At 62.2% G+C, this 26,461-nt stretch overlaps 2 protein-coding genes across 2 annotated transcripts; both read left to right on the top strand.

The window, feature by feature from the left end:
• Positions 1-681: 681 nt before the first annotated feature.
• STAC3 (SH3 and cysteine rich domain 3) lies at positions 682-5,420 on the top strand. The gene is given in 13 exon segments (XM_055792275.1): positions 682-796; positions 1,562-1,631; positions 2,015-2,273; positions 2,421-2,518; positions 2,809-2,884; positions 2,971-3,062; positions 3,185-3,251; positions 3,533-3,582; positions 3,727-3,830; positions 4,339-4,390; positions 4,617-4,673; positions 4,675-4,755; positions 5,001-5,420. Coding segments are annotated over 12 exon segments (1,104 nt in total). The 5' UTR covers positions 682-796; position 1,562; the 3' UTR covers positions 5,100-5,420.
• Positions 5,421-19,362: 13,942 nt separating this feature from the next.
• NDUFA4L2 (NDUFA4 mitochondrial complex associated like 2) lies at positions 19,363-26,036 on the top strand. Its single transcript, XM_005236799.3, has 4 exons — positions 19,363-19,468; positions 23,478-23,566; positions 25,351-25,411; positions 25,662-26,036. Exons 1-4 carry the CDS (start codon positions 19,412-19,414, stop codon positions 25,716-25,718), a joined length of 264 nt encoding a protein of 87 aa, XP_005236856.1. The 5' UTR covers positions 19,363-19,411; the 3' UTR covers positions 25,719-26,036.
• Positions 26,037-26,461: the final 425 nt, after the last annotated feature.

Raw genomic sequence — 26,461 nt, 5'->3', positions numbered from 1 at the left:
CACTGTGTCCTGCGCTGTGGGTACAGGAGTCGGGCTGGCACCGTGCTCGCCGTGGTGTTGCGCACAGCAGCTGCAGCCTCTTGCAGCATCTGGATGCTACACCTTCAAGGGCAGGTGCAAGCGGAGGAAGCCTGCTCCTGGTGGAGCCTGGAAGGGGTGTGAGCTCCAGCCCCAGGCCTGGTGCAAACTCCTGCCCGCTGCCACCCACAGCCTGGCAAGGTCGTGGGTGCAGGGACTCTGGCGCTGGGGTGCCGGTCCAGTTCTGGGGACCTGCAACCTGCTGCAGGGCAGCGTGATAGCAGTGGGGTCCCCTGCTCTGTCTCAGCAGGGAGCAGACCAGCAGGATTTGTGGCTAGAGGGTATGGGGCTGAGCTGCTGTATGAGAGACCCCAACCACACCGCTGCCGCTCTTCCTCTCCCAGCTGCAGGGGTCTCAAATGCAAAAGCAAGCAAGACATCAGGGCTGGAGCACTCGCTGTGCCCCGGCCCCGCTGCTGCCCCATGCCAGGGGGTGGGTGGCCCCTGGCACGCCCAGCAACCACTAACGCAAATAGCCGGTGGCTCCTCTCCACCCGCTCCCCTCCTTGGGCTCCAATTTCTCGGCGTCAGCCTCCGCCAGCGCTCAGCTGTCTGTTCCCCTCCGGCCTGTCACTCCCGCCCGCCAGGGGACTGGGGCAGCTGCCCCCTTCCCTGCGCACCCGGCACGGAGGGCTGGGGGCTCCGCCGCCAACGGGGCCCCGACATCGGCCACACTTGGCGGGGTTTTTCATCGCAGGGCGAGAGCTCCAAACACAGCGTAAGTGTGTTCCCGTACGCGGCTCCCCCCTCATCGTGGCTGCTGACCCCCGTGGGCCCCTGCTCCACCCACACTGCTGCAGGACCCCAGGGCTCTTTGCACCCCTTGCCCCAGGACTCCCCAGCTCTTCCCTGCTGGTCATCCTAATTGGTTTCCACAGGGACATGGGGGGTGGGGGTGGCGGGGGCTTCATGTTAGGTGTCCCCAAAACCAGTGATGTCTGTGTAGAAGGACTGTGGGGATGGCTGACAGTCAGAGCTGGCGTGTTTGGGGGATGCAGGAGCAGATCCTGCCCCCATGGTAGCATGGCGCTTCTGTGGAGAAGAAAGCAGGGCTGCACGGTGATGCCAGGCAGCGTCAAAGGCATGTTTGTCCTAAGGGGCCAAGAGTGGCACCGTTTGCAGTTTAATGGTTGAGATGGAGAAGTCTAGACAGAGACGGACACGTGTAGGTAGCCCAGGGTCTGGCTGGCAGCACTTGGCACCACATCCACCACGAGCACGCAGCAGTGCTGTGCACGTTGGGCTGGGAGCCTGCCACCCCCAGCCTGCACAGCAGGGCTCGGGGGGTACCCCAGGGCTCCAGGACATGACCCCCGCGGGACTGGCCCTTACTGGGGCGGGAGGTGGTGCTGCTGGGGCAGAGGGAAGCACTGGCTTGGAAGATGCTTCCCATCCAGCAAGTTCTGGCTGTTCCTTTCCCCCACTGGGCACCTGCAGCGGGAACAGCCCCAGCCAAAGTGATGTCTCTCTTCTCCCCTTGTAGCATGACAGAGAAGGAAGTGCCAGAGCCACCAGCAGCTTCACCCACTTCAGGTGGGAAACCCAGGAGCCGGGTAAGTGGGTGCCCACAGGGCAGCAACTTTCTGGCATTGCCTCAGCCCCAGGAGTCTTTGTGGGGCCCGGGGATGCCTGGTGGGCTCCTGACCCAGCAGGGCACTGGGTGGCCATTTCCCAGCTTGGCTTTTCCCCAGGGTACCCACAGCCACAACGGTGCTCAGGAGTCACAGTTTCTCCTGTTGTGGTGACCTCATGGCACCGGGAGGAAGGTCCCTGTCCTCACAGCATTTCTGACCCAAGGTGCCTGGGGTCTCTTCCCACTTGGGGACAAAGGAGTGTCTGGGTCAGAGCGAAGGGGCAGGGGGCGAGGCACCAGCTTCTCTGCCTGCCTCACCCCACATGCCTGCCGTGTGCAATGCATCCTCTCCTGCCCCGGCAGCTACAGAAGCTGAAGCAACTTTTCCAGCGAAAACCCAAGGAGGAGACAACGCCAGAGCCGCAGCCCAATGGGGAGCTGGTCAGCCCTTCAGGGGGACCCATCTACTACATCTATGAGGAGGAGGAAGAGGAGGAAGAGGAGGAGGAGCCTGAGCCCCCTCCAGAGCCCCAGAAACTTGTCAATGACAAACCCCACAAGTTCAAAGATCATTACTACAAAAAGCCCAAGTTTTGTGATGTTTGTGCCCGCATGATTGTCCGTGAGTCCTGAGGGGGCTGGGGCTGGGGGCCATGGCCAGGGTGAGTGCTGGGGGACAAGGCTGGAGAGGACTTCAGCCCAGCCGTCCCCACAGCTGCAGTGTCACATTGCCTCTCCTTTCTGCCCCTCTTCCCCCACACACCGCCAGTCAACAACAAATTTGGCCTGAGGTGCAAGAACTGCAAAACCAACATCCACCACCACTGCCAGTCCTACGTGGAGATGCAGCGCTGCTTTGGCAAAATCGTGAGTGTTCCCACCAGCCCTGGGCTTGGGGCACCCCCTCGCAGGGAAGACCAAAGCACCATGGCAGGGAGTGGCCGGCTCGGTCCTTGTGGCCATGACCCAGGCACAATGACCCACCTCTCTTCCTGGCTCTGAGGGGGGACCGCAGAGCGGGGACCGCAGAGGCATCACCTGCCTGCTGCATGGTCACCTTCTGGGTCCCCAGCATCCACCCGCTCCCCCTCAGCTCTCACAGGAGGGCCCAAGGGTCTGGGTGGAGGCTGATGCTCTGACCTCCTTTTTCCCTCCAGCCCCCAGGGTTTCGCCGGGCATACAGCTCACCCCTCTACAGTGACCAGCAATACGCCTGCGTGAAGGACCTGCTCTGTAAGTACTGTCCCCACGCTGGAGTGCCCCATCTCCTTGCATCCTGGAGCTGAACCCCTCTCACCATCCCTGTGCCCCTGCAGCAGACAACAGGAGCGACCCCGTGTTCGAGACCCTGCGGACGGGTGTCATTATGGCCAACAAGGAACGCAAGAAAGGGCAGGATGACAAGAAAAACGTGAGTGCAGGGTTGGCCTGTCGCTCCAAATGCCCAATGGTCCCAGCACCACAGCCTACACCCCATTGCCACCCCCACCTCCCTGCCTGCTCTGCACCCCCTGACAGCTCTCTGCCTTGCAGCCTTTGGCTGCTATGATGGATGAGGAGCCAGAGGCCACGAAGCCAGAAGGAGGCAAAACTGAGGGCGGTGAGTGCCGCGACTGCAGCGGGGCTGTCTGCACACGGAGAGGCAGGGAACTGGGGGGAGCTGAGCCTCAGCCATGAGCATGGGGCAGGGAGGGAGCCTGATGGGGAGGGAGTCCACCAGGATGGGGTTTACTCTGCAGAAATGGGGAAACTTCAGTTCAGGTCTCCACCTTCTCTGCTTCCCCTTGTTGACCTGGTCACAGGAGATCCTTGGGAAGAGGCTGGTTGTGGGGCAGGGAGGCAGCACCAGGAGAGATGTAACCCCCCTCCTCCCATTTCCAGGCACCTCTGAAGGGGACAAGAAGACTGAGAAGAGCGCAGCAGATGACAAGGTATCCGTCATCCTCACCCTACATGCCAACACCCCCCGGCCTTGGAGCAGTGTAGGCAGAGGCTGCAGGGATCTCCTTGCTGGGCTCCCTGGAGCTGTCCTCAGCCTCTCTGGGGCCCTGAACCCCTCTCTCCTCCTCCCTCAGAACAAGAAGCCACAGCCAGGGATGCGTGGTGGCTATCTGCAGTCTCACTATTTTGTGGCACTTTACCGCTTCAAAGCTCTGGAGAAAGATGACCTAGATTTCCCGTAAGTTCCCAGCCACATTATGGGCATAGGAGTGATGAGGGGAAGGATGTGGCATGTCCGTTGCAGAGGGGGACAAGTCTTCTCCTTAACAGTGAAGTCTTACGGCCAGGAGGGGTCTCTGAATGAATGAATGAGGGCAGAAATTAGGGCTACGCTGGCTGTGGTTTGGGTTTTGTGGCTTTTCTGCTTGCCCCAGTGTGCTACACATTGAGCAGGGGTCCCAGCTCTCTGAGCCAGCTCTCCCAGCTCCTGGGTGTTGGGCACAAGCCTCATTTCCAAGACTGCTGGTGTCTGTCTTGATGTGGTTTCTTGCACCCCAGACCTGAGGCTGAGCTGGTCATGTCTGTCCCCGAGCTTGTGGGCTGCGTGCATTCCTTGACCTTCCCTGACACAGGGATCTAGGAGCTGGTGCTGTGGGAAGAGTAATTTTCCTTGCCAGCCTCAAGGTGTACTATGGTGAGGGGGGTACCTGTCCCCCCTCACACTGAGCCCTTCTCTCCCTTTGCAGGCCAGGGGAGAAGATCACAGTGATTGACGATTCCAATGAGGAGTGGTGGCGGGTAAGGCTGGTGTCCTGCAAGCGCGGAGGGGAAAGATGCAGAGCTTAAAGCAAAGGGAGAGGTCAGCTGGGAGTGCAAATCGCACCCTGAGGGGGACACGGCCCCCTAGACCTCCTGTGTCCTCATGCCAGCCCATGACCTGCAGACTGTTTGTCATGGGGGAGTCTGGGGATCATATGGATTGGCTCCAATCCCCACCTCGCACCCATCCACTGATTTCTTTCAGGGGAAGATCGGTGAAAAAGTTGGCTACTTCCCTCCTAACTTCATCATCCGGGTGCGGGGCAGGTGAGCGGGTGCACAAGGTGACACGCTCCTTCGTGGGCAACCGGGAGATCGGGCAGATCACGCTGAAGAAGGATCAGGTGAGACTGGACTACGTGGTGGTCACAGGCCCGTGGTCCCTCAGCCCCCACCCATCACGGCTGCCCCGCTGCACCCCGCAGCTGCTCCCTGCCATGGCCCACATCCATCCCCATACTGCCCACTGCCCCCAGCCCCTCGGACGAGACCAGCTTTGCCCAGCCCCCCCCACCTTCCCCTGGGGGTTGCTGCTGTCCCCCTGCTCTGTGGGGCCCTGGGGTCTCACCTGCCCCCCTCTCGCCCCCAGATCGTGGTGCAGAAGGGTGAAGAGGTGAATGGTTACGTGAAAGTCTACACCGGCCGCAAAGTGGGGCTCTTCCCTGTGGATTTCCTGCAGGAGATCTGAGTGGGGCAGCATCTTAGGGCCCCCCAGCCCAGGGGGACGGATGGACCTTGGGTGCAGGGAGCTGCCGGAGCTGGGCAGGGATGGGGATGAGGATGGTGGGCACCTCCATCCCTGATGCCTGCAGCAATGGGGTCTCCGGTGGGGACTGTCTCTGCCAGGACCAGGGCAGGCTGAGAGTGTGGGGGATGCCTCTTCGGCTGTTTCCCCCATGGGGTTTTTGGTGGCCTCAGAGAAACTGGATGCAAGGAGGGGGCACCCCTAGACTCGCTTTGGAGGCCACCTAGCCCTCCCCCCCGCCAGAGGTGGTGGGTGCTGGGTGCCTCGGGGGTGTCAGTGTGGTCCTGTCCCACTGCTCCGGGCTGTGTAATCCTGAGTTTTGGCAATACATGTCTGCTCCCCAACCCAGAGCTCTCCCTGGTTTGGATTTAGGGGGGTGGGGGGGCGCACTGGGGGGCTGCCGGTGGCCCCGGCTGGTGCTTTCCTGCTCCCTGCGACACCCAGTTGCAGCACACCCCAGTGCCCTGCGCGTGTGCACACACACCATCCACCCTCCCCGACCCCCCCACACCAACACGGGTACCCAGGACCCCGCGTGGGCCCCCCACAGCCAAAGGCTGTTCCGAGCACGTCGGAGCCCAGCGGGTCCCGGGGGGGGGGGGGGGCGCGGTCGGCGGGAGTGGCAGGAGGCAGGACCCCCCACCGGCCCGCAGCCCCGGGGGGGACGCGACGGGACTGGGGGCCGCCCCCGCGGTGCCGAGCGCTGGCGCGGGGCCCGGCGGGGCCCGAATAGGGGCTGCAGGCGACAGGTGACAGGGCCCGGGGACAGGACGAGTCCTTGGAGCTCGGGGGGGCGGCGAGCACCGAGCCAGTAACAGGTGCCCGGGCGGGCAGCGCGGCGGGGAAACGGGCGCCCCGGGGGCGGGGGGGCACCTCGCCGGCCCCGCTGCCTCGGCCGGGGGGCTCCGGGGGCTCGGGGGCCTCCGGGGGCTCGGGGGCCTCGGGCCGCAGGGGGCGGCTGCACCGGCTGCCCGTGACGTCCCGGAGCCGTGACGCCGGCGGTAACCACGGCGACGGGGGCCGGTACCGTCCGTCGCCATAGCGACAGGGTAGCGTGGGACGGGGCGGGCCCGGCGGGACCGCCCGGTAACGGCAGCTGCCGCAGCGAGGTCGCGGTCGCCGCGGACCCCGCCGGAGCGGGCCGGGCCGGGCCGGGGCGGGCCGGGCGCCGCGGGGCTCTGAGCACCGGCCTCGCTGTGCCCGGGCGGCCCCTCGGAGCCGCCGCCGGCCGGGCGGGGGCGCTGCTGGCGCGCCACATGCAAAGATATGCAAATGACCCCAGCGGGCGCAGGGAAGCCGCGGCGCCCCCTGGCGGGCGGCTCGTGGGGCAGCGCCCAGCCGGTGCCCGGGGGGAGCCCCCCCACCGGCTCGCGCCACCCCCGGTGCGGGTGTGAGTGCGGTGCTCCCCCCCGCTCCCCCTGCGGCGCTTCACGGTGGGCCGGGGGTCGCTGCCCGCCCTCCACCGGCACCTGCGGCCGCACCGACCGTGTCACGCACCGTGAATATTCATGTCTGGGCCCTCGCTGGCGGGGCGGGGGGGACACACGACGTTCAAGGGCAAAGCCGCCCCCCCCCCTACCCCTGACCCCCGGGAGGGCGTCGTGGTGCTGCCGGCCCCTCCCGGGGCGCACAGCGGTCCCACAGCCCAGCCCCGGATGGGCTGCCCCGGGGGGGACCACCGTGGGGGGGACCATGGGGAGGGGTCTCCGTGCTCCCCCAGGCCCGACCCAGCTGCTGCCTCCCAATCTCCGCTGCCTGCGGAATAATCAGGAGATACAAACGCACGGAGGGGGGCTGCGCTGGCAGGGACCAGGGACGTGCTGCTGCTGGGGGCGGGGGGGAGCGATGGGGAGCTGGGTGCTGGGGGCGGCTCTGCCTCCCCCGCGGGCTTCGGGGGGGGCTCTGCCTCCCACCTTTGGCCAGGTGGGCTGTGCCGGGGCTGCTGCTGCTGCTGCCCAGGAGCCAGAGCAGCTCCTGTCCCTGCATCCCCTCACCCGGGGCTTGCTGCCAGCTCACCGGGGACTTGGAGGCCCTGGGCGCCAGTCACCTGCCAGTCCCGAGCCGCCTGGCTTGGCCTGAGTTAACCTCTGCCAGGTCCCGCTGCCCCGCGAGGGGCTGGGGGCTGGGGGCTGCAGGGTCTCTGGCCCCAGAGGTGTCCTAGAGGCTGCTACTGGATGGGGGGTGGGCAGCGGCGCAGATGCCTGGTCCCCACCTCGGGGGTCCTCACCCAGTCCCAGCATCTCAAGCAGCAGCTGGGACATGTGCTGCTCCGGGCAGCAGAGAATAATGGAAATTGGGGAATGAGGGGCTGGGGAGGGGGGGCGGGGGGAGGCACGACAACACACAGCTCCCAGGACTGTTTCCTCCCTGCTCACTCATGTCCCTGCCTCCTGTCAGACAGCTTTTAAATGCTGAACCATTAAAATTTTCCACCTCATTTGCAGCTCCTCATATGGTTAATTTTACTGGGACTGTCTATTTATTTATTTGCAGAGCCCTGCGGGGGGGGGGGGGGGGGGGGGGGGGGGAAGAAGGGGGGGGGGCTGGAAGCTGATTTGCTGCAACTGAGAAGTAGGGAGGGGAAGGGGGAAACCACCCAGGGAAGGGAGGAGGGCTCCAGCTAATTTAACAGCTGAAAAGAACAACTTAATTAGAGTCATCTGGAAAATTGGGTAAAACCCCTTTCATCAGCCTCCCATCCCTAGACCCCTTCCCTGCCAGCACTCATGGACTTCTCGGCGGCTGTGCAGGCTAGCACATGCTTTTGGATAGGGAGGGAGTGTTGGGCCCCAGCCCTACCAAGCAGATGGCCTTCATTACATGCGGGATCTAATTGGATTGATCAGCAGTTAATAGGAAATTAAGAGGTGAATCCCATCCCCCCTCCCAGCTAGACCGTGTGCATCCTGGCTGCCCAGGTGCTCCTGGCAGCCCCTCCGGCCGTGTGCAGCCCCGTCCCCCCGCTGCCCTCCTTCCCCAGAGGGTGCAAGTGAGATGTGAGGGGCAAGCAGAGGTGGGGGGAGACGTTTGCACCTGATGAGCAACGGGGTTGAGAGTGCCACCGCCTTCCTGCATGGGGGAGGATGGCTGGTGCTGGGTGGCCTCATGCTGCACCCTCTCCTGGTGTGGGCACAGGTGCAACACATGCTCCAGAGGTCCTGTGCCAGCTGTACGGTGGCTGAGCAGAAGTTTAGGGGTCGGTCTTGCTCGTGATTTTCCCATTCCTGGTGCCCACAGCCTGGCTGTGACCCAGCTGTTTGCAGAGAGGGGCTGTGACTCTGCCAGCACGGGGACGCTCAGCATCTCCCTGCTAAATCCTCTACAGCCCCTTTCTGCAAAGGGGTCTGCCCCCTACCCCACCCTATACGTGGGGGGTATGTACATACAGGGACTGTCAGAGTGGAGGAGCCACCCTGACCTGCCAGATTAATCACCTCAATTTCTCGCTGCATCTTGTGAAAGGTCAGGAGTCTTTGCAAGGCCCAGAAATTAATTGCAATACCACTGGTCTTGTGCTGGATCCATACATCATCCCAGGAGAGCAGCACTGGCATGGAGGGGACGGGAGCACCTGCCCCTTCTCTGGGCCCCAGGTGAGGACAGTGAGCCCCCGGGGGTGCAGTGGGAGGTGGAGGTGGCTGGGTGCTGCACCCCAGCCTGCCCACCTCTTGTCCTCACAGATGAGGCCTCCCCTATCCAGCCTGGCCCCAGGATGCTCCTGTCTGCGTGGCTCTGCCTGAATCATCTCCTCTGGCTTGGCAGATGCAGTGCTCAGAGATTGTTCTCCATCTCGAGACAGGGAAATAAATGCGTTAAACTAAACTAAACTGTCTCCGCTCCCCACCTGCCCCCCCAGCTATAAATCAGCATAAATGCAATTTACATATTCATGGTATTTATCCAATAACTGTCCTGTCCCAGATTAAACGTGCCCTGGGGATCGCTGGGGCTCCTTATCTGTGCCAGGGTGCTCCCGGGAAGGAGCAGCTCTGCTTGGGGATTCAAGCTGGGGGGGGGGGGGGGGAGGGGGCTGTGCTCCTCATCCTCCTCCATCTCTCCTGCTCCAGGCGCGTCCTGGGAGGGGAGCTTGGAGAGGGAAATCCAGGGCTCCACAGCACTCCTGCCCAGAGCTCCCTTCCTTCTGGTGCTCTGCCATCACCATTTCCCACCTGCCCAATGCCATTGCCTGTGCTCTCTCCTTGTGCCCCCTCCTTCCTTCCCCACCCTCCCTTCAGTCCCAGCAATGCTGCCAGGGGAGCCCCAGGGTCCCCACACAGCTCCCTGCACTTTCAGTCTCACCCCATCCCCAAGCACCAGCATGGGCAAGGAGAGAGGGCCCAATCCTGCACTAGTACCAGGGCAGGGGCCACACATCTTCCTGCTTGGCTGGGAGGGAAGAGTGTGAGGGGAGCCAGCAAGCTTTGGGGGTAGGTGTCCCCAACTCTGTGGTGCCCCTGCAGTGAGGGCCCCCCTGGCTGCGCTGTGCATGGGGCACACACACATCTCCTGCTTTGACAGGTCCTTGTCAGCAGTAATGACCAGCTCTGAGCGAGTCCAGCTGGGCCCCAGGGCTCAGTGCTGAGCTCGTTAGGGGGGATTTAATGAAGGCAGGAGGCAGGCACTGCCTCTGGCTGTTTGTCACACTGTCTCTGGCCTCACAGCCTGCCTAGACCTCTAGCCATGCTGCGCGGTCCCCCAGAGCATGGCACAGCACTGTGCCCTCCACAGCCCCCCAGCTCATCCCTCTGCTTCTCTCTGCCCCAGGCACAGCTGGGGGTGCTGGGAGCACAGGCCCTTGCTCTGGCACCCATCCCAGCAGCGTGAGAGCTGATGGGACCAGCATCCTGCCCCTGGGGCTGTCCTCACATTCAGGCTGCACCCCTCGGAGACAGGGACCCGTACTGGGGTTTGCATTTCCTTCCCCAGCCCAGGGATCAGCGTATGGTGCCATGAACAGCCCATCGCTCGGCCAAGGGAGCAGAGGTGAGAGTGTGGGGGTGCAGCTGGGCAGTGCCCCCCTTCTGCCCCTGCTCCAGGCTGCCCCAGCCTCTCCAGTGCTGCAGAGGAGGAACAGTGATGCTCAGGGATGCTTGGGGGTGCAGAGGAGTCTGGGGGCCCTTGGGCTGTGGGGTGGGAGTAAGAGGCACAAGGCAAGCCAGATTTCAGGGGGCAGCAGAGCCAGGAGGGGCAAAGGAAGCTGCAGCCAGGGTGCAGGGGCACAGGGTGCTGGTGTCTGTCCCAGCCGCGGACTGGGCTGCTCCCAGGGGCAAGTTCCCGGCTGTGCAGCACATCCCTGGGGGCTGCGTGGTGCTGGGTGGGACAGGGCTGGTCTCTGAGCATGGGGGGTATGTGGGGTGCCACTGCTGGCGTGGGGGGCTCAGCCGTGTATCACAGGCAGCAGTGGGTGACCCAGCCCTTCTGTGGGGTTGAGCTTTGTGTCTGGGGGTCCCATGTGCAGTTTGCGCTGTCTTTGCTCTGAGGCAGCCAGGAATCCTTCTTGGCTCAACAACAAGCTTCGTAAACAGGAGCCTGCGGGCAGTGTTAATGACTTAAATATTTGGCAAAGGAGGAGGCACAGGCAGAATCTGAAAGAGTTGCGGGGGAGGGGGGGGATGGAACGGGACGGGGGAGGGGGACGGACACGGGAGGGGACGGACTCGACACAAGGGGATGGGGATGGGGACTGTGCTGTCACCTGCCCCTCTGAGCAGGGCAGACCCCAGGCAACTGGGGATGGTCGCATTCTGCTGGGTGCTGCTGGCCTGTCCCAGCCAGGCCAATGCTGGGATGCTTACCTGCTCCCCAGCACAAGGCAGCTCAGCCTCCAGATCAGACCTCCATCTGCATTTAAAAGGCAGCTGGTGAAGAAGGGCCCCCAGGGACCCCCTGCCACTGCCTGTCACTGCCTTGCTCTGAGCCTGCAAACCAGCAGCTCCAGCCCCCAGGCTGGTGAGATCCCCCTCCTCTCCCTGGCACCTGTCTTTGCCCCATCGCTGATGCTCGTTACCTCTGTGGTCCAGCAACATCCCACATGGGCACTGACCAGGGGCAGGGAGAAGCTCTGGGGGAGAGGCCTGGGAGGAGCAGCTTTGGCTCCAGCGTGGGCAGTGTTCTGGTGAGGGCAGGAGAAGGATGCTGGCCAGCACAGGGATCCTGCGTGGGGGCTGTGTTGTCAGAGGGACCAGGTGTTCCAGAGCAATCTCTGCTCTACCTGCTGCCCCCACCCTGGCTCCTGACCTCCAGACAGTGGGGTCCGCCCTCCCAAATCATTAACTGTGGATGAAACACCCCAAAGCCTGGCTGGGGAGTGACAACTGTGTGCAGCGTCTGTCCCCACAGCCCCTGTGATGTGAACTAAATCCATCCTAATTAGCACTGATTTGCATGGGGAAATGAAAATTAATCTAGCCTGAGTTTCTTGGAATTAGTGATTCTAGTTGGGCACATGAGAAAGTGGCAGACGTCTGGGAGGGTAGGACTTGGTATGGCAGAAAGCTGTCTGCCCCCATCCTCCCCCTCTCAAGCCCTGTTTTGGGGCCCCTTGCTCAGCACCACCTGCCAGCATACTTGTGGTGCAGCAGCGCTGTACAGCCCCAGGCTGCTGGTGAGTGCCTGCATGACTGGGCTCCAACGCCTGCGTTCTGCCCGAGTGCCCCTCCTGGGTGGCACGGGGACATCAGTGCACCCCACTCCCCTGACCCCACCAACCCAGGTGTCTCTAGCTGCAGGATGCAGAAAAAAGCACTTCTCTGACCCAGACGACCCATCCCACAGGTTGTTTCTGGGCATGGAAGGATGAGGGAGGGAAGACGCCAGCTCTGGCACCTCTGGGGTGGGAGATGCTGCAAAGCCATCAGGCTGCTGGGGTGGGACAGGTGTGTGGTGCACTTAGGTATTTGCGTGCCTCCGTGCACACTGCTGCCTGTATTCCCACACAGGTCTCTGTGTGTCCCTGCAAGCCTGTTCCTGCTCATTCTCCCATGTGTGCCACCTTGTTTGTGCCGACATGTGTGTCACCCCATGCATGCGACCCCCCCCCCCCCCATGCACTCCAGGCAGGAGCACATGCAGGAGCACATTCGCATTCCGGCAGCGGGGGCCCAGCAGGGAGCGGGCGCAGGGGGGAGTGCCCTGGCTGTGCCCCCTTTGGAGACCTCTGGCCCCAGCTGTCTCATGGCACCAGTGCTGCCTGGCCCAGGGGTGGCACCGTGGCTCATTGTTATGGGGTCTGTGGCAATGCGGTGAGCAGAATTATCATCACGCTCATGCAAAATTAACGAGGAGAAAACAGCTGGGCAAGAGCTTTGTCCGCCGGGGCTGGGGGGTGGCACAGTGTGGGCAGGTTGGTGTTGGCCACAGGACGGGGTCTGGTGCCTGTCACTTCTTCACAGATCACCCCTCCTTGGTGTGATACTTCCAGCCCCAAAACCTGGCCATGCCTCTGGGATTGCGCCTCCCCACCTTGGCAGGAGGACCCAGCCCTTGGGCAGGTGTGTGTCTCCCCTGTGCCCCATCACTGCCTCTGGGGCAGGTCTGGATGTGGTGACTCCCCCCAGCTGGCCCTGGGGATTTCAGCTGGGCTGACAGGAGCAAGACCTCCAGCTCCTGCAGCTGCATTTGCAAATCAACCACGAGCTCAGGGGCTGCTGGTGCTGGTGGTGGCAGGCGCTACCTGTCCTGTCTACCTGGGGACAGCGACAGGGACGCCCCGGGAGAGGTGCAAGGACACAGCAAACCCTGCTGCAAAGGGATGGGGCTGTACTCCCCCCCCTTCCTTCCTCCCTTCTCTAGCTGTTGGAGGGGGGGGGGGTGTTGCTTTTTTGTAGAGCTGTTATTGCCCCCCCCTCACAGGGCTGTAAACACTCAATTAAGCACGAGCGCATGGTCCTGCCTTCCCTGTCGCTGCTGGTAATTATGTAGGTTTTTCGGTGTCAGGCACTGCGGGGAAGCGCGATTACAGCTAATTGGAGCGGCTCTCCCCAGCCCAGGCCCTTCTGCAGCTGCTGGAGCTGCCGCGTGACAGCAGCTCCGCGCCCCCCCGGATCTGCACCCGCAGGATGCTGGGGTCCCTCCTGCCACCCCATCCCATCCTTTTGGTGCTGCAGGTTTGGGCAAAGAACCCGCTGGGCACCTTCCTGCCCTGTTCTGCATCTGGCTGGGTTTGTGCCCCCCTCCACAACGTTGCAGGGACCTGTTTGGGCCCCCCAGGCCCCCCCAGCCTCCCCAGAGGCTGCAGCAGGATGAGGTGGATGCACCGTGGGCTGGCATCAGCCTGGCCCCGATCGACAGCACAGGGCTGAGCGTACCCAGCGGCTGCGGTGCACCAAAGTGGGGAACCCCTGGGGAGCCAGGGAAGGGGCAGCATGGGCCCTGCCAGAGCTGGGGTCTGGCAAGGGGACTGGGGGGTGGGGGCACAAGGACCTGCTGCCACCTGTCCCAGGGGAGATGCATCAGGAGTGCAGCGTCTGCCATTGATTTCTTATTATGGAGTTCAGCAAGAAAAATGAGGCGCTGGGGCTGCAGAGCAGCAGCCGTGATTTGTTGCCTTCTTGCTGTGTCCTGGCGGGGATGGGAATTGATTTTGGAGTCTCTGGCATCAGTCAGCAGGTCTGGGGGTGGGAGATGGGGAGCTGGAGAGGGGGTGGCTGCTGGGGGCTCGGCGTGGCCCCCCAGGACGTGGGAGGGGGGACCCGGACCTGCCTGTGGCGCGCAGCATGCTCCCTGGCCCAGGAGGCTCCGCTCCGAGTCTGGAGCCACGGGGCACCGGGATCTGCAGTGCGTCCCCGGGAGGCTGGGGTCGAGGTGCTTTGGGGGGGGGCGGGGGGCCGTGTGCCACACCCCACCCCCCCCAGGGCCCCGCACGGTGGTGGGCGGCAGCACGGCGGGAGCCACGCGCTGCCAGGTGCCAGCAGCGGGGACCGCTCGGTCCCTGTCGCTGTCCTTGTCCCTGTCCCGACCCCGGCCCCGGCCGCGGCCCCGCCGGCCCGACCCACGCTGCGGCCACGAGGGGGCGCCACCGGCCTCCCGGAGGCTCCGGGGCGGCCCCACGCGGGACCGCGGCCCCTCGCGCACGTGCAGCCGCGTGCCGGGCGGGGGGCGGGGCTGCCCGCGCTCACCTGCGCAAACTCTGCCGGCGGGGGGGCGGCGGGGGGCTGCCGGTGGCAGCGGGTCCGGTCCTGCAGCTGCTGGCCCCAGCAGGGATGGCCCCAGCAGGGATGTCTTCAGTGTGTGCATGTGTGTCTCATCCCTGTGTGCATGTCTTACCCGTGCGTGCATGTCTCATCCGTGTGCACGCATCTCACCTGTGCGTGCATGTCTCATCCATGTGCATGTGTGTCTCATCTGTGTCTCATCTGTGTGCACACGTTTCATCTGTGTGTGCGTGTCTCAGTGTGTGCACATGTCCCAACCAGGTGCTTGAATGTTGCCGCCGTGTGCACACGTGTTTCAGATGTGTGTGCGTCTCAGACATGTGCACGTCTCAGGTGTGTGTGCATGTCTCAGCCATGCGCATGTCTCAGATGTGCACTTGCACGTCTCTGACATGCATGTCTCAGGTGTGTGTACATCAGCCACATGCATGCATGTCTCATCCATGTGCATACATCCGTGTGTGCATGTCTCATCCATGTGCATGCCTGTCTCATCTGTACACACGTCTCATTTGTGTGCACACGTCTCATCTGTGTGTGCACATGTCCCAGCCAGGTGCTTGAATGTTGTCGCCGTGTGCACACGTGTTTCAGATGTGTGTGCATCTCAGACATGTGCACGTCTCAGGTGTGTGTGCATGTCTCAGCCATGCGCATGTGTCTCAGATGTGCGCTTGCACGTCTCTGACATGCATGTCTCAGGCGTGTGTACATCAGCCATGTGCATGCATGTCTCAGCCACGTGCATACATCTCAGCCGTGTGCGTGCATGTCTCAGCCGTGTGCGTGTGTCTCAGCCATGTGTTCCTGTACCAGGTGCAGCGCGGTCCCCACCAGTATCTTTGTCACAATGAGGGAAGAGGCTATTATGTTTATTAAATTGTATCAAGGCAGCATTACAGCAATTGGCAGCTGGTGACCCTGGTTATTTATAAAACAGACTTTGGAAATCGCAGCTCTGGGCTTGGGCTTTTCTTCAGAGAATTATGAAAAAAAAAAAAAAAATCAATATTGCGGGCCGGGGCCAAGTCGGTGGTTAATTGCAGGGTTGGTTTCAGGAAACGCCTCCTGGTGCAACAGCAGCCATGGACGAGCTGACCTGCGCACCCCGGCGCCCCAGAAGCCCCAGCCAGGGCTCCCGTCCGGTCGCGGGGCTGTGGTGGGGACATCCCTCCCCCGCTAGGACCCCGCGTGCTGCCCAGGTTGGTGGCCCTGTGGCCACGGAAGGTTCCCTGAGCCGGTGGCGACAAGGAAGGCCGGCGTCTCACATCTCGTGCAGCTTTTGCAGCATTACCCGGGGGGTGTCAGAGTCTCAGGGTATTAGGCTGGTGTCCCCCCCGCCCTATCCTGCAGCAGCTGTGGGTCAGAGATCTGTTCCCCTGATGCTCATCACCCAGTGCCCTGTGATTAATGGGGGGAATTAGGATGATAATAGCCGTTTAAATGAAGGTGCCGGTTACAAATGACATGTGCCCGTGCTGTGTGATGGATGGATGGTGCCAGGACCAGCCCCCGGGTGCTAGTAGGCAGGCGTGCTCAGAAGCACATTACAGCCAGGCAGGAGCAAGGAGGGGACTGTGATGTCATAGAGATCAGTGACATCATGGGGCGGGCATGACATCACGAGCTAGCTCAAGGTGAGGGAGGTGGGAGAGTCTCGGCACTGCGTGGTGGTCTCTCAGGGAGGAACGGATGCGGTTGATCTGCCACTGTCTGGCTGTGCAAGTCATCACAAAATGTCACGTTAATGCTGACATGATGCCATTCATGGAGCTTCTGGTGTTGCCCAGCCTCAGCAGCCCCTGCAGGGCTACTCATGCCCCCCAGTGTGGCTGTGCCCGGGCCGGGGCGAGGGGGCCGGGGGCAGCTGGGTCCCGCCAGGATCCAGCCCCTTCACGCCGTGCTAGGGCTCATCCCGCCACATGGCTCTGTGGGACTATGAAATATATCCCGTTAATTCACCATTTAATTATTGGCTGTTTGTTTATTGTTTGTTTGCTTTAGTTGGTATGAATTTTTTATGATGGTTTCCATTGCGCCCCACCAAAAGCCAGTGAGATTTACAGCTTCGGCATGAGCAGAGCCTTAACTAGGGAAAGGTCCCCGTTAGCAGCGAGGGGTGACCCTGTGTCACCGTCAAGAGGAGGGTTTGGAGGGCTCCTTCCAGGGCTGGGGGGGGGGGCACAACCAGTGGGGTGGCTGTGGGGCCAGGGAGGCTGTGGGGAGGCCACGAACTGTGCGACAGTGCCCATGCAGTGGGGGGTTGTGTGGAGCTGGGAGGGAGGTTGAGCGGCTGGGGGGGCTGGGGGGGGCTGGGGGAGCTGAGTGCTGAGGCTGGGAGCCAGAGGAAGCACCATGCTCAGGTGCAGGCACGTTCAGCCCCAAGCCACAGCATCTCCCATTAATGAAGCACTTCATCACCGTGGCGTTGCGGGGGGGGGGGGGGGGGGGCACCCAATTCGGAATGATAAATTCCCCGCGACGGCCCTGCGCTCGCTCGCAGCAGCCGTGATTCTCCTTCATCTTGAATAATATTTTTGGAGTGGTTGTAAAATAACCCGCCACAGCAGCTGCAAGTGGAGACACCAAGGCCCAGCGGCTCTCTCCAGCCCCCCCACCCATTTGTCTTTTCAGTTCCCCACCCTGCGAGGGCAGCTCCGCATAGCTCTCATATGGGGCCAGGGGCTGCACCGGCACACGTGTGACTGCGCACCTAGCCATGCGTGTTTGTGTGCATGCACGTGTGCAAGCATGTGTCTGCTTACAAAGGTGTGTATACACCCGTGAGCCATGCACATCTGTCAGGACGTGCACGCGCGTGTGTGTGTGTATGTGTACAGGTATGTGTAGCTGTGCAGGCAGGGGCATGTGTCCATGCACACACGCGTGTGAGTGCAGAGCTGCCTAGATGCGCACGTACGTGTAGCTCCGCATTTACAGGTGTCTTTCCACGCACGTGCATGTGCATGCTGCTTGAGGTCAGCTGCTGTAATTCTTTTCGCTCTAGGAAGTATTTGTGGGCTGTCTTGTTCTTCCCCAAAAGCGCTGACCCATCAGATCTGCATGGTGCCAGTCAGGGGCGACCATGAAAGAGAAGAATCTCCAGCAGTATCTATTTGCTGGGCTTTATCGTGGCTGCCTCAGGGGGCAGGGGAGTGGGTGGGAGGATGGGAGCACGCTGGAGCCCTCCCCAGCACTGTGCAAGGTTGAACCCCTCGCAATGGCTGCTCTCGTGGGGCTGCGAGCATCCTACCCAGGAGGGCTCTGGAGCAGTAGGGCATGCGCCATAATCACCATGGAAGAGGGAAGCACAGTGTAGAATTAAACTGTCTCTTAATTACAATCATTAATGAGCATGGAGGCAGCTGGGCTTTGTGGGCAGGGAATCCCGCTGCATCTCTAGGGGAAGTCCTGGGCTTGTCTGCAGGGAGTTAGGAGCTTGCATTGGGCCAGGGTGCAGAGATGCAGGCTGCTCCAAAGCAGACCTGGCTGTGGTGGGACTGGGATCCCCCAGGCGTCCTGGGCCCCTAATGCGGCTGGGTGCCCTCTGAGCATCCCTGCTCAGTGCTCCAGTGCTGCGCTCCAGGGGGGTCATGGCCCTGCACTCGAGTCCCACCACTTACACACATGTGCACACGCACATACCCTGTGACCACCCCTGCACACCCCTGCTGTGACCCTACACATACCACCCCCCCATGCACCTCGCTACTGTCCCTGTGCCGCAGCCGCCGTTGGCAGAGGAACACTGCGAAGGACACATGCGTGCCTGTGCGGAGGGCAGGATGCACTCTGTCTTGGGGAGTGGCACTTAATCAATCCCATTTCAAAACTCTAATTATATCAACAAAGGCCTCAACACGGCGCTACTGGCTGCAACTCAGGCCTTGTTTATTTATTTCCACACACTCCAGAGAAATTTCTCCCCTTTGTCCTTTCACACTTTGCTGAAAGAAATGCGGAGAGGATGGAGCGGCGCCCGCAGGGCTGCACTGTGCGGGTCAGAGGGTGCTGAGGTGGGGAGGGACGCTGGACAGCCAGGCAGCGGGGCAGCGGCAGAGCGGGGGCTCCCTGGGGTGCTCCAAGCCAAACCTGCAAAGCAGGGGGCTGACAGGCCAGTGGGGAAAAGAATTGGCCCAGGGCTGGCGTGCATGTGTGTGTGTGCATGTGTAGGGGTGTTCGTGTGCAAGTGCCTGCCACCATGCCAGCGTGTATGTTGTCTACCCATGTATGCGTGTGCCGTGCATGTACGCACCTGCACGAGCCAGGACTGGGGGGGCACGGGCTTTTAGCCGTGAGCCCTCAGTGGAAGGGGCGTGCAACAGGGGCTGCCTGTGCCCTTCAGGTGTGTGACGCTGCCACCATCGCATGCCTCCTCATCATGCTCTGCCCGCCTCAGATACAGGCTGCGCTGGCTCTTGCCACGGCCGCAGCGCGACCAGCCCCCACGCCTCGGTCAGGGTCGGGGAGGGCCAGTCCCTGCCCAGTTCCAGCCTGCTGCTGGCGGCTGCCCGCTCAGTCCATCTCCCCAGTCTTTTGTTAAGAGCCAGTGGATACAAATAGCTGGTTTCCATATGCACAGCAGCATCTGTTACTGCCAGGGAGATTTGCATTGCTAAATGCAAATTGGGTGTTATGTCATTTATCATAAATGGGAGGGTGGAGGGGGGCGCTGAGGGGAGGCAGCAAACACCGGCAAAGTTGTCATAACAAATCACACGACTCATCGTTCGCCCTGGCAGGAAGGTGCGGAGCAACCTGTGAAGGATTTGCACGTGAACGGAAAGGGCTGGCCCCTTGTACAGCGAGGGAAACTGAGGCACAAATGTGGCCTGGGGTGCAGCAGCAAACCCATTAACCCAGTCATCAGGGCTCACTGCGGGAGAGGCTGGAAGGGGCAGAGTGCAGCCCGGGCTCAGACCCCCATCCTCAGCCTCCTTTTCCCCTTCCAGCTTGTGTCCCTGGATGGGGATCCCCACACCGTCCCGCCCCGTCCCTCCCAGCCCTGTCGCAAACGCCTCCCTCGCGTCTCCTGCCCACCCTCCATCCTCGGACAGCACTCGAGAGCCTGCCATCGCAGCGGGACCTTCCCACACCCTCGCCATGAAGGGCCCCCTGCTCGGAAGCATGTTCTCCCGGCACGTCAAGCGGCACCCCGGAGTGAGTCACCCCACACCCTCTCCCTCCAGGGACCCCCGTTCCTCCCCATCTCTCTGCCCCTCTTCTCCTCCCAGGGACCCCCTGCAGCCCCCGTCCTGGGCTCACCCTTGCGCTTCCCTCACCACATGCCTCAGGGACCCTGTGCTTCTCCTTCCTTCCCACCCCCCCCATTCCTCCAGCCCTCCTCTGCCCTTTGCGCCCTTTGCCAGCCCCCTCTTCCTCCCACTCCCCAAACCCTTTCCCAGCCTCCCAGTCCAGCTCCCCTGCCCTCCCGGTCCCTTCCCAGGTTGTCCCTGCTTGCCAGCTTCTCCTTCACACTGTCCTCCCAGCTCTTGCAGCATCTTCCAGGTAAGCTGGGTAGTCCCGGTGGTCCCCAGCCCTCCTTTGCTGAGGAGAGGTGAGACCACCCTGTGCTGGCTGACCCGCTCCCACCATCCAGACTGCTGAGGGGCCAGAGCTCCTTCGCTGAGCCAGGCTGGGCTTGGGGCACATCGACTCTTAAACACACCCAGGCTTACTTGCCCTGGCGGGCACGCCTAGTCTGGGGCTCCGTGTCCTCCCCCCACTGTACCCTGCTCCGGGGGCTTCTTTGAGGGAGGGGGGACTGAAATCAAGCCCCCTCCTCACTGGCCCTGGCAGCCCTACGTTTGAAGCCCCAACTCCCATCCTTTCAGTTCAGATCTGTCCCTGTCCCCTGCCGTCAAAATTTCAGGCTGAGGGTTTTGTGGCTTAAACCCTCATAAACTACAGACCGTCCAAGACGGTGGCAGCTGGGCAAGTATGCCCGCTCTGCCAGAACGGGCTTCTTTGGCTGCCAGGATGGGTTCCCTCCCGCAGCAGGGACCTGGCCCTTGCCAGAGGGTCCCCAGCCCCCCGCTTGCCTATCCCCCCCCACCCAGTGCCCTCCCTGGGGTGCTGGCAGGGGCTGGTGGCCTGGGGAGGGTTAACGAGCTGCAAGCTGGAAGTCACGTAAGCTGTTGGCAGTTGGGTTTGGGGAGGGTAAAGCAGCCAGGCTGGAAAGGATGATGAGCCATGGCTGAGCATCCCGACGCCTGGCTTGGCGGCAGGCTCGGGCAGGGGAGTGGAGTCCAGGGCTGGAGCGGGAGAACCTGGGGCTGGGCTCTTCGGGGCAGCCGGGACACGGGGGTGCTTTGCGTGTCCTCGGTGAGAGCGGCTGGATGGACGGCACCAGCCAAGGCTCCTGCATGCTCTTTGTGGCACTGCGGTGTGTTTCTGTGTGCAGAATGGAGGGATATGGGGCTTTTCTGTTTGTGTCTGCCATGGTGGTGTGACTTAGGCGGCACAGAGAGGCCCCCAAACAGTGTGTGTAAAGGTAGGTGGAGTGGGGTGGTCCTGGGTGCCTGTACGTGAAGTGCCCGGCGTGTGCCTGGCGTCATTAAGCAGGATTACTGCCGGCAGAGGTTGCTGGGGCAATTTTTGACATGTCATCCACTACATGTGATCAGCTGCAGCTCGTGCCGGGCAGGTACATCAGCACTTTCACCTGGCAAGAGACTCTCCCACCGCAGCATGCCCAGCTGCCTGCCCGCCTGGCAGTGATTAATGTCCCAGGCATGCCGGTGGAGCACCGTGGCAGTGAAGCACAGGAGGTTTGGAAGGGCAAGAGCCCACCGGCATGGCAGTCCAGGGCTGCACAGCTCAGCGGGTGCCTTTGGGCGCTGGGCAGAACCCACCACTGCGTCCCACTGCCCATTCCCCTCCATGCATGGTCCTGCCGTGGGATGCTCATCCAAACCCTGGCATGAGGTGCTCATTCCACCCCCTCCAGGCACAGGACCCCTTGCCTCACCCAGCATCTTCATGTGTTTGTTTTCTCCTTCCTGCTGTTTTTGTTGCCAGAGCAGTAGGAAAGGGGCCAGATCCCCACCCCGGCAGAGCTGGCACCGGCTCATTACTGGTCACTTGGAAGTGCTGGGTGATGGCGGGGGCTGCAGCCAGCCTGGTGGCACCAGCCGTGCCTGGCTGGGGGGCTTGGCCTCGCTGCCGGCAGAGATGGGGGTCCCAGGGAGCAGGGGAATGCCTGCCTCATGCCAAACAGGTCCCCACAGTTGGGGTGAGAGGGCAGACACTGCACACACTCAAGCAGCATTTTAACTCCCCGTATGCTTCAGGTCGAGCTCTCAATAAGTCTTGTTTATTTTTGTGCACGTCTTGGGGGGGGGATCAGGCCCCACTGCCTGCACTTGCAGCTCTGAGCCCCTCGCCTGCTGCATGAGCAGTTGCTCCAGCTCCCCCTACCCTTAATTCTTCCCAGGCATTAATTACCCAGAAGGTGTCAGCAGCAGATGGTGAGACGAACCCATCGCCCCGAATCTCCTCCAACGGACACTGCAATTCCCAGTGCTGTGGAGTTCGTCTTGATTAGCCGGCGCGGTTGGGTAGCGGCTACTGCCAGATCCTCCTGGCACCCAGCCGCACACGGCGCAAAAGATCATTATCTGCTGATGCCTCTAACCTCCCAAATTGGCGTTGGCATCTGCCGGGTGCTTGATCAGCCGGTGTGAGTGCGGAGCGCTGCTTGGTTTGGCCATGGGTGCTGCCAAGCAGGAGCTGGGCCGTGCTGGGGGCACTGGGAGAGGATGCAGAGGGGTGTCTATGTTGGGGACCAAAGGCTGGGCGGGGAGTGCCTGGGGAAGGGACACATCTGACTGCTCAGGTGTCTTCCCTACAAGACCCGCTCTGTGTGCAGGTCATCAAGGTCCTTGGCACAGAACAGAGGGGTTTGGACAGACCCTTTTCTTCATGGTTTAGAGTCGCCCCCCCAGACCCCCCCAGTCTCATCCAAGTGGGGAAACTGAGTCACCGTGCAGTGGGTGGTTGGGTGGGGGTTTGGAGACACGTGCTAAGAGCTCAAGCTGCCAAGCGAAATTGCAAATATAACCCAGGCGCTCAGGTGCTGGCAATGCAAACTGCACGGCACGCACGGCTCTTGCAGCACCACCAGCCCCCGCTCCCCGCTAATGGGCACGGCGAGGCGCCGGCCGTGTTTGCCTTCCCAGGGGCGCGGGCTGGTGGGAGGTTCATTACGCTCAGACCGTCTTCCCCAGCGCGGGGGCTGCGGCAATTTGGGGGAGGTCAAAGCAGCCTCGTCTCGGCTCCGATTGAGGCCATGTCCCCCCGGGCACTGGGGGATTGGCAGCACGATGCAGGGGAGAGCGGAGATGAGAACATGGAGCTGGTCGCGGTGCAAAGGCCTGAGGAGGGGCCCTGTGGGCATGGAGGGGGGCGAAGGGACCTCCTGCTCGCAGGAATGCCCACTGCGGGGCTGGGGCAGCCCCTGGGGAGGGGGACAGGGGATCTCTGAGTGCCTTCCCCGCCGCCACTGCACTGTCACTGCGTCCCCAAAACCTGCTGTGGACCCAGCTGCTCAGCCACCAGCATGATGTCTGTCCCCAGTATGTCCCAGTTGTCCCTGCTGTAGGCACGGGGGAAGATGAACTGAACCCTCCTCATCTCATGCTTCACCGGGAGGTGGTGGGGAAGGGGTGCAGGGCCAGGGGGTGCAGCTGTGGGGGGCAGTGAGCCTGCCATGGGGGGCACCCTGGCTGGGGCCAACCCTGCCCAGGGCTGCAGCGCTGCACCGGGCAGGGACCGAGAGCCGTGGGGAGGAATCGTTAGCCGAGGCTCAGCCCCTGACCAGGGGCACCACGCATGCCAGGACCAGGCCCCCCTGCCCTCACCCGTGGCCACACCAGCCAGCACCGGCGCTGGGCAGCAGCAGGCAGAGGGGAAGTGATTTCTCATTCCAAATCCAATTCCTCTCCAACACGAGCCGATTTTTCTCTCCCTCTTTTAATTCAGTCACTCAAGCTGACAGCTACACTGTGTACCGCAGCCCAGCTACAGGATTGCTCTGCCATATTTCCCCTGTAAATCTCCCGGTGTGTCAGCTCTCCCTTTCACTCTCCAGTCAGCCTGATAAATATTCATTTTATTGGGGTATTTTTCATTTCTCTCTCTCTCTCTCTCTCTCTCTCTCTCTCTCCAGCTCATTCCCCTCATTGGCTTCATCAGTGTTGGCCTGGGCAGTGCTGTCCTGTACCTGCTGAGGCTGGCCCTGTACAGCCCAGACGTCAGGTATGGGTCGGGGTGCCCCTGGGCACCCCTCGGGCACTTGGCCCGCGCCCCCGGAGCCGAGGGGGCTGATGTCCAGGTGCGGCGGGTGGGCACTATGGTGCATAAGGTACCTGGGTGCACTCCGACACCTTCCTGGCAAACCTGGCTGCAGAGGCACCCGGAGGGGGTGAGGGAGGGTGCAGAGGTGCCGGGAGGGGGTGAGGGAACCTGGGGCACCATCTGCCCTCTCCTTGCTTGGGGGGGACAAGGGCCCCTTCAGTCCGCTGCTCTGGGCGCCGCACCAGCTGCTGTGGAACTGGGGGCTGGCAGGAGAGGATACGGGACGGCGGCGGGAGCGGGATGGATGGGTGGATGGGGAGGCAGATAAAAGCAGTATGTGACTGATGGAGAGGGGGAAAGACAGTGTGGGGAGGGATGGATTGATAGAGGAAGGGGAAACCAGTGGGATGGATGGATGGAGAAGGAATGGGAAGAGAGAAGGAGGGATAGACAGACACAAAAGCGGTGTGCAAGGATGAATGGAGAGGGAGAGAAGGGAGAAGGAGACAAGGTGTGGGGATGGATTGATGAGGAATAGAGGCTGGATGGATTGGCACAGGACAGACAGGCATGCTGTGGCACACGAGACTATTTTTTTTTCCTTGTAGCTCAGTGGCCCACAGTCCCTGCAGCCCCACGCTGTCTAATGCCTATCTAATATTTGTTTGCTCCCGGTAAAACGCTCATTGATTTAATTTGACGCCAGCTGCCCAGGGTACTTAGCTCAGCAATTAGCAGATCCAGGCACCTTGTCTTTGATGGTGGAAGCGCAGGGGTGTGCATGTGGGGGGTGGGGTGGGGGTGGGGGGGTTGGATAAAGCAACAGCAGCACCCCCACAGCACATTAATGCTATTAAACAGCTCCAGGGGTCTGCATTTGCAGCACAGCTCCTCTCCAGCCCTCAACGTGCGCACACACGCGCGCACGCACGCATCTTCCCAGATGGAAAATTCTGCTCTTGGCCAACACTAGTGGATTGCAGGGGGACGGGAGAGGGGGAGACGTGAGCTGCTCTCTCCAGGGACCCATCCCACGGCTTTGCTGGCCGTCCACAACCCCTCCTGGGACAGGACGGGACGTGTCCTCTTTGGGAAGGTTTTAGCTGAGCACCACCAGCCACCCCGTGCAGTTGCCTTGCACACTCACAAGCATCGCATGCTCACAAGTGCTGCAGTATCCGTGCTCACTCACAGCAGGTGGGCACAACAGGGCAGGCAGCAGCTCCCCCCGCTGCCCCCCAAACCGGGAATGAAGGCTGGGGGCTTTTGGGAAGGGGGGGCAGTCAGAGCAGCCAAGGCCAGAAGGGAGCCCCCCAGGCAGGAGTGCAGCAAGGCAGTGCCTGCAGAGTTGCCAGCTGGGGGCTGTGTGGTTGGGGGGGGGGGGGGAGCAGGCAGACGTGCACCCCTGCACGTACAGCCGGTGCAGCAGCCTGTGTGCCAGCCCTGTGCTGGGGCGGCAGCCAGGCTGCAGTTCGGGTGAGTCAGGCTGTGGCAGGGATGCTCCAGGAGCACCCCCCAGGGAGCGTGCCTGCCCCTGCCCCCCCAGCTCCTCACCCCAGGGGGCTTGGAGGGACCCGATCAGAGCCCCCTGACCTGCCAACCGCAGCAGCACTGGGGTGTGTGGGTACAGTGGATTATTTCTGCAGAGTCGGGGCTGGGGGCAGAGTCAGGGTAAAAGGGGGGGAGGGCAGGGCCGTCTCCCCCACCCTCCTTACAGGTGCTGATGGCCCCATCACCCCTTGCAGCTGGGATCGAAAAAATAATCCTGAACCCTGGAATAAGCTGAGCCCCACGGACCAGTATAAAGTGAGCACTGGGCAAATCGGGGACCTGGCACTCTGGGGTGGGGGAATGGTCACACTTAGGGCAAGGCATCACGTTTTCTTCGTGGAAGCGGGGAGGTGGTGTCAGCCCTGGGGCAGTGGTGCGTGAGCCCTCCAGCTCCTTGTGCTCAGATCTGGGAGGGGAACACCGGACCCCCACCCCACAGCCAAGGCCAGGCTGCAGGGGCAGCTACAGGGGATGTGACACCCTCTCAATTCCTTCATTTCTCCAGTTTCTGGCAGTTTCCACTGACTACAAGAACCTCAAGAAGGACCGTCCCAGTTTCTGAGCTGACCCTGGGATGTGCTGGGGTAGGGGAGAGCGCACCCACCCCCAGCAGCACCATCACGGCCACCACCAGCCTTCCCAGCTCTCACCTGTCCCGCGGCTCTGCAGCAGTCACAGTGCACACAGGTCTGCTTCCCCAGCACCCCCAAACGTGGGGCTGTGCTCCTGCCCGCAATAAACTACATCACTCTGGGAGCAACATGACCGCTGCCACCAGCCCATGCGCCCTCCCGCCCTGCCTGGCATGTCACTCTCGCCATTGTGTCCCACCTGCATTAAACTTTGTCGGATGTTAATAAATTACTGGGGGCTGGGCGGGGGGCAGCAAAATGCATTATACATGCAGTTTCCCAGGCCATAAAGATCGGAGACATTCAACACCCCCCTCCAAAGGTTGGGGTGGGGGCTCACATCCCGCTGGAAGTGCTGGTTCATGGCCTCTTGGTGCCGCGTTTCCTCTCTCCCACGCTCCGGGGCCCCAGGGGGCTGCCCAGGGACCACCCCATCCCAACGTCCCAACCCAGCCCCCCCCGGGGATGGAAAAGCCGTGTGGGGTGGAGGGGGTCACACACATGCACAAGGATACATGTGCATGTCCTACATGCGTGTGCAGCCCCGGCTGCCCCCGGGGGTTTGTGCCACAGGGCAGGGAGCTGGCCCTTGCCAGCGGCCGGGGGGGCCCTGCCCAGCGCTGTTTGTTCGGCTGAGGCCATGTCAGGGAACTCACGGCCAGGAAATACGGAG

This window comes from Falco peregrinus, chromosome 19 (genome assembly GCF_023634155.1).
Source record: "Falco peregrinus isolate bFalPer1 chromosome 19, bFalPer1.pri, whole genome shotgun sequence".
In the NCBI taxonomy this organism is placed as follows: Eukaryota; Metazoa; Chordata; class Aves; order Falconiformes; family Falconidae; genus Falco; species Falco peregrinus.
Note: the sequence above shows the minus strand (reverse complement) of the source record. Positions and strands in the feature narration are given on the sequence as shown.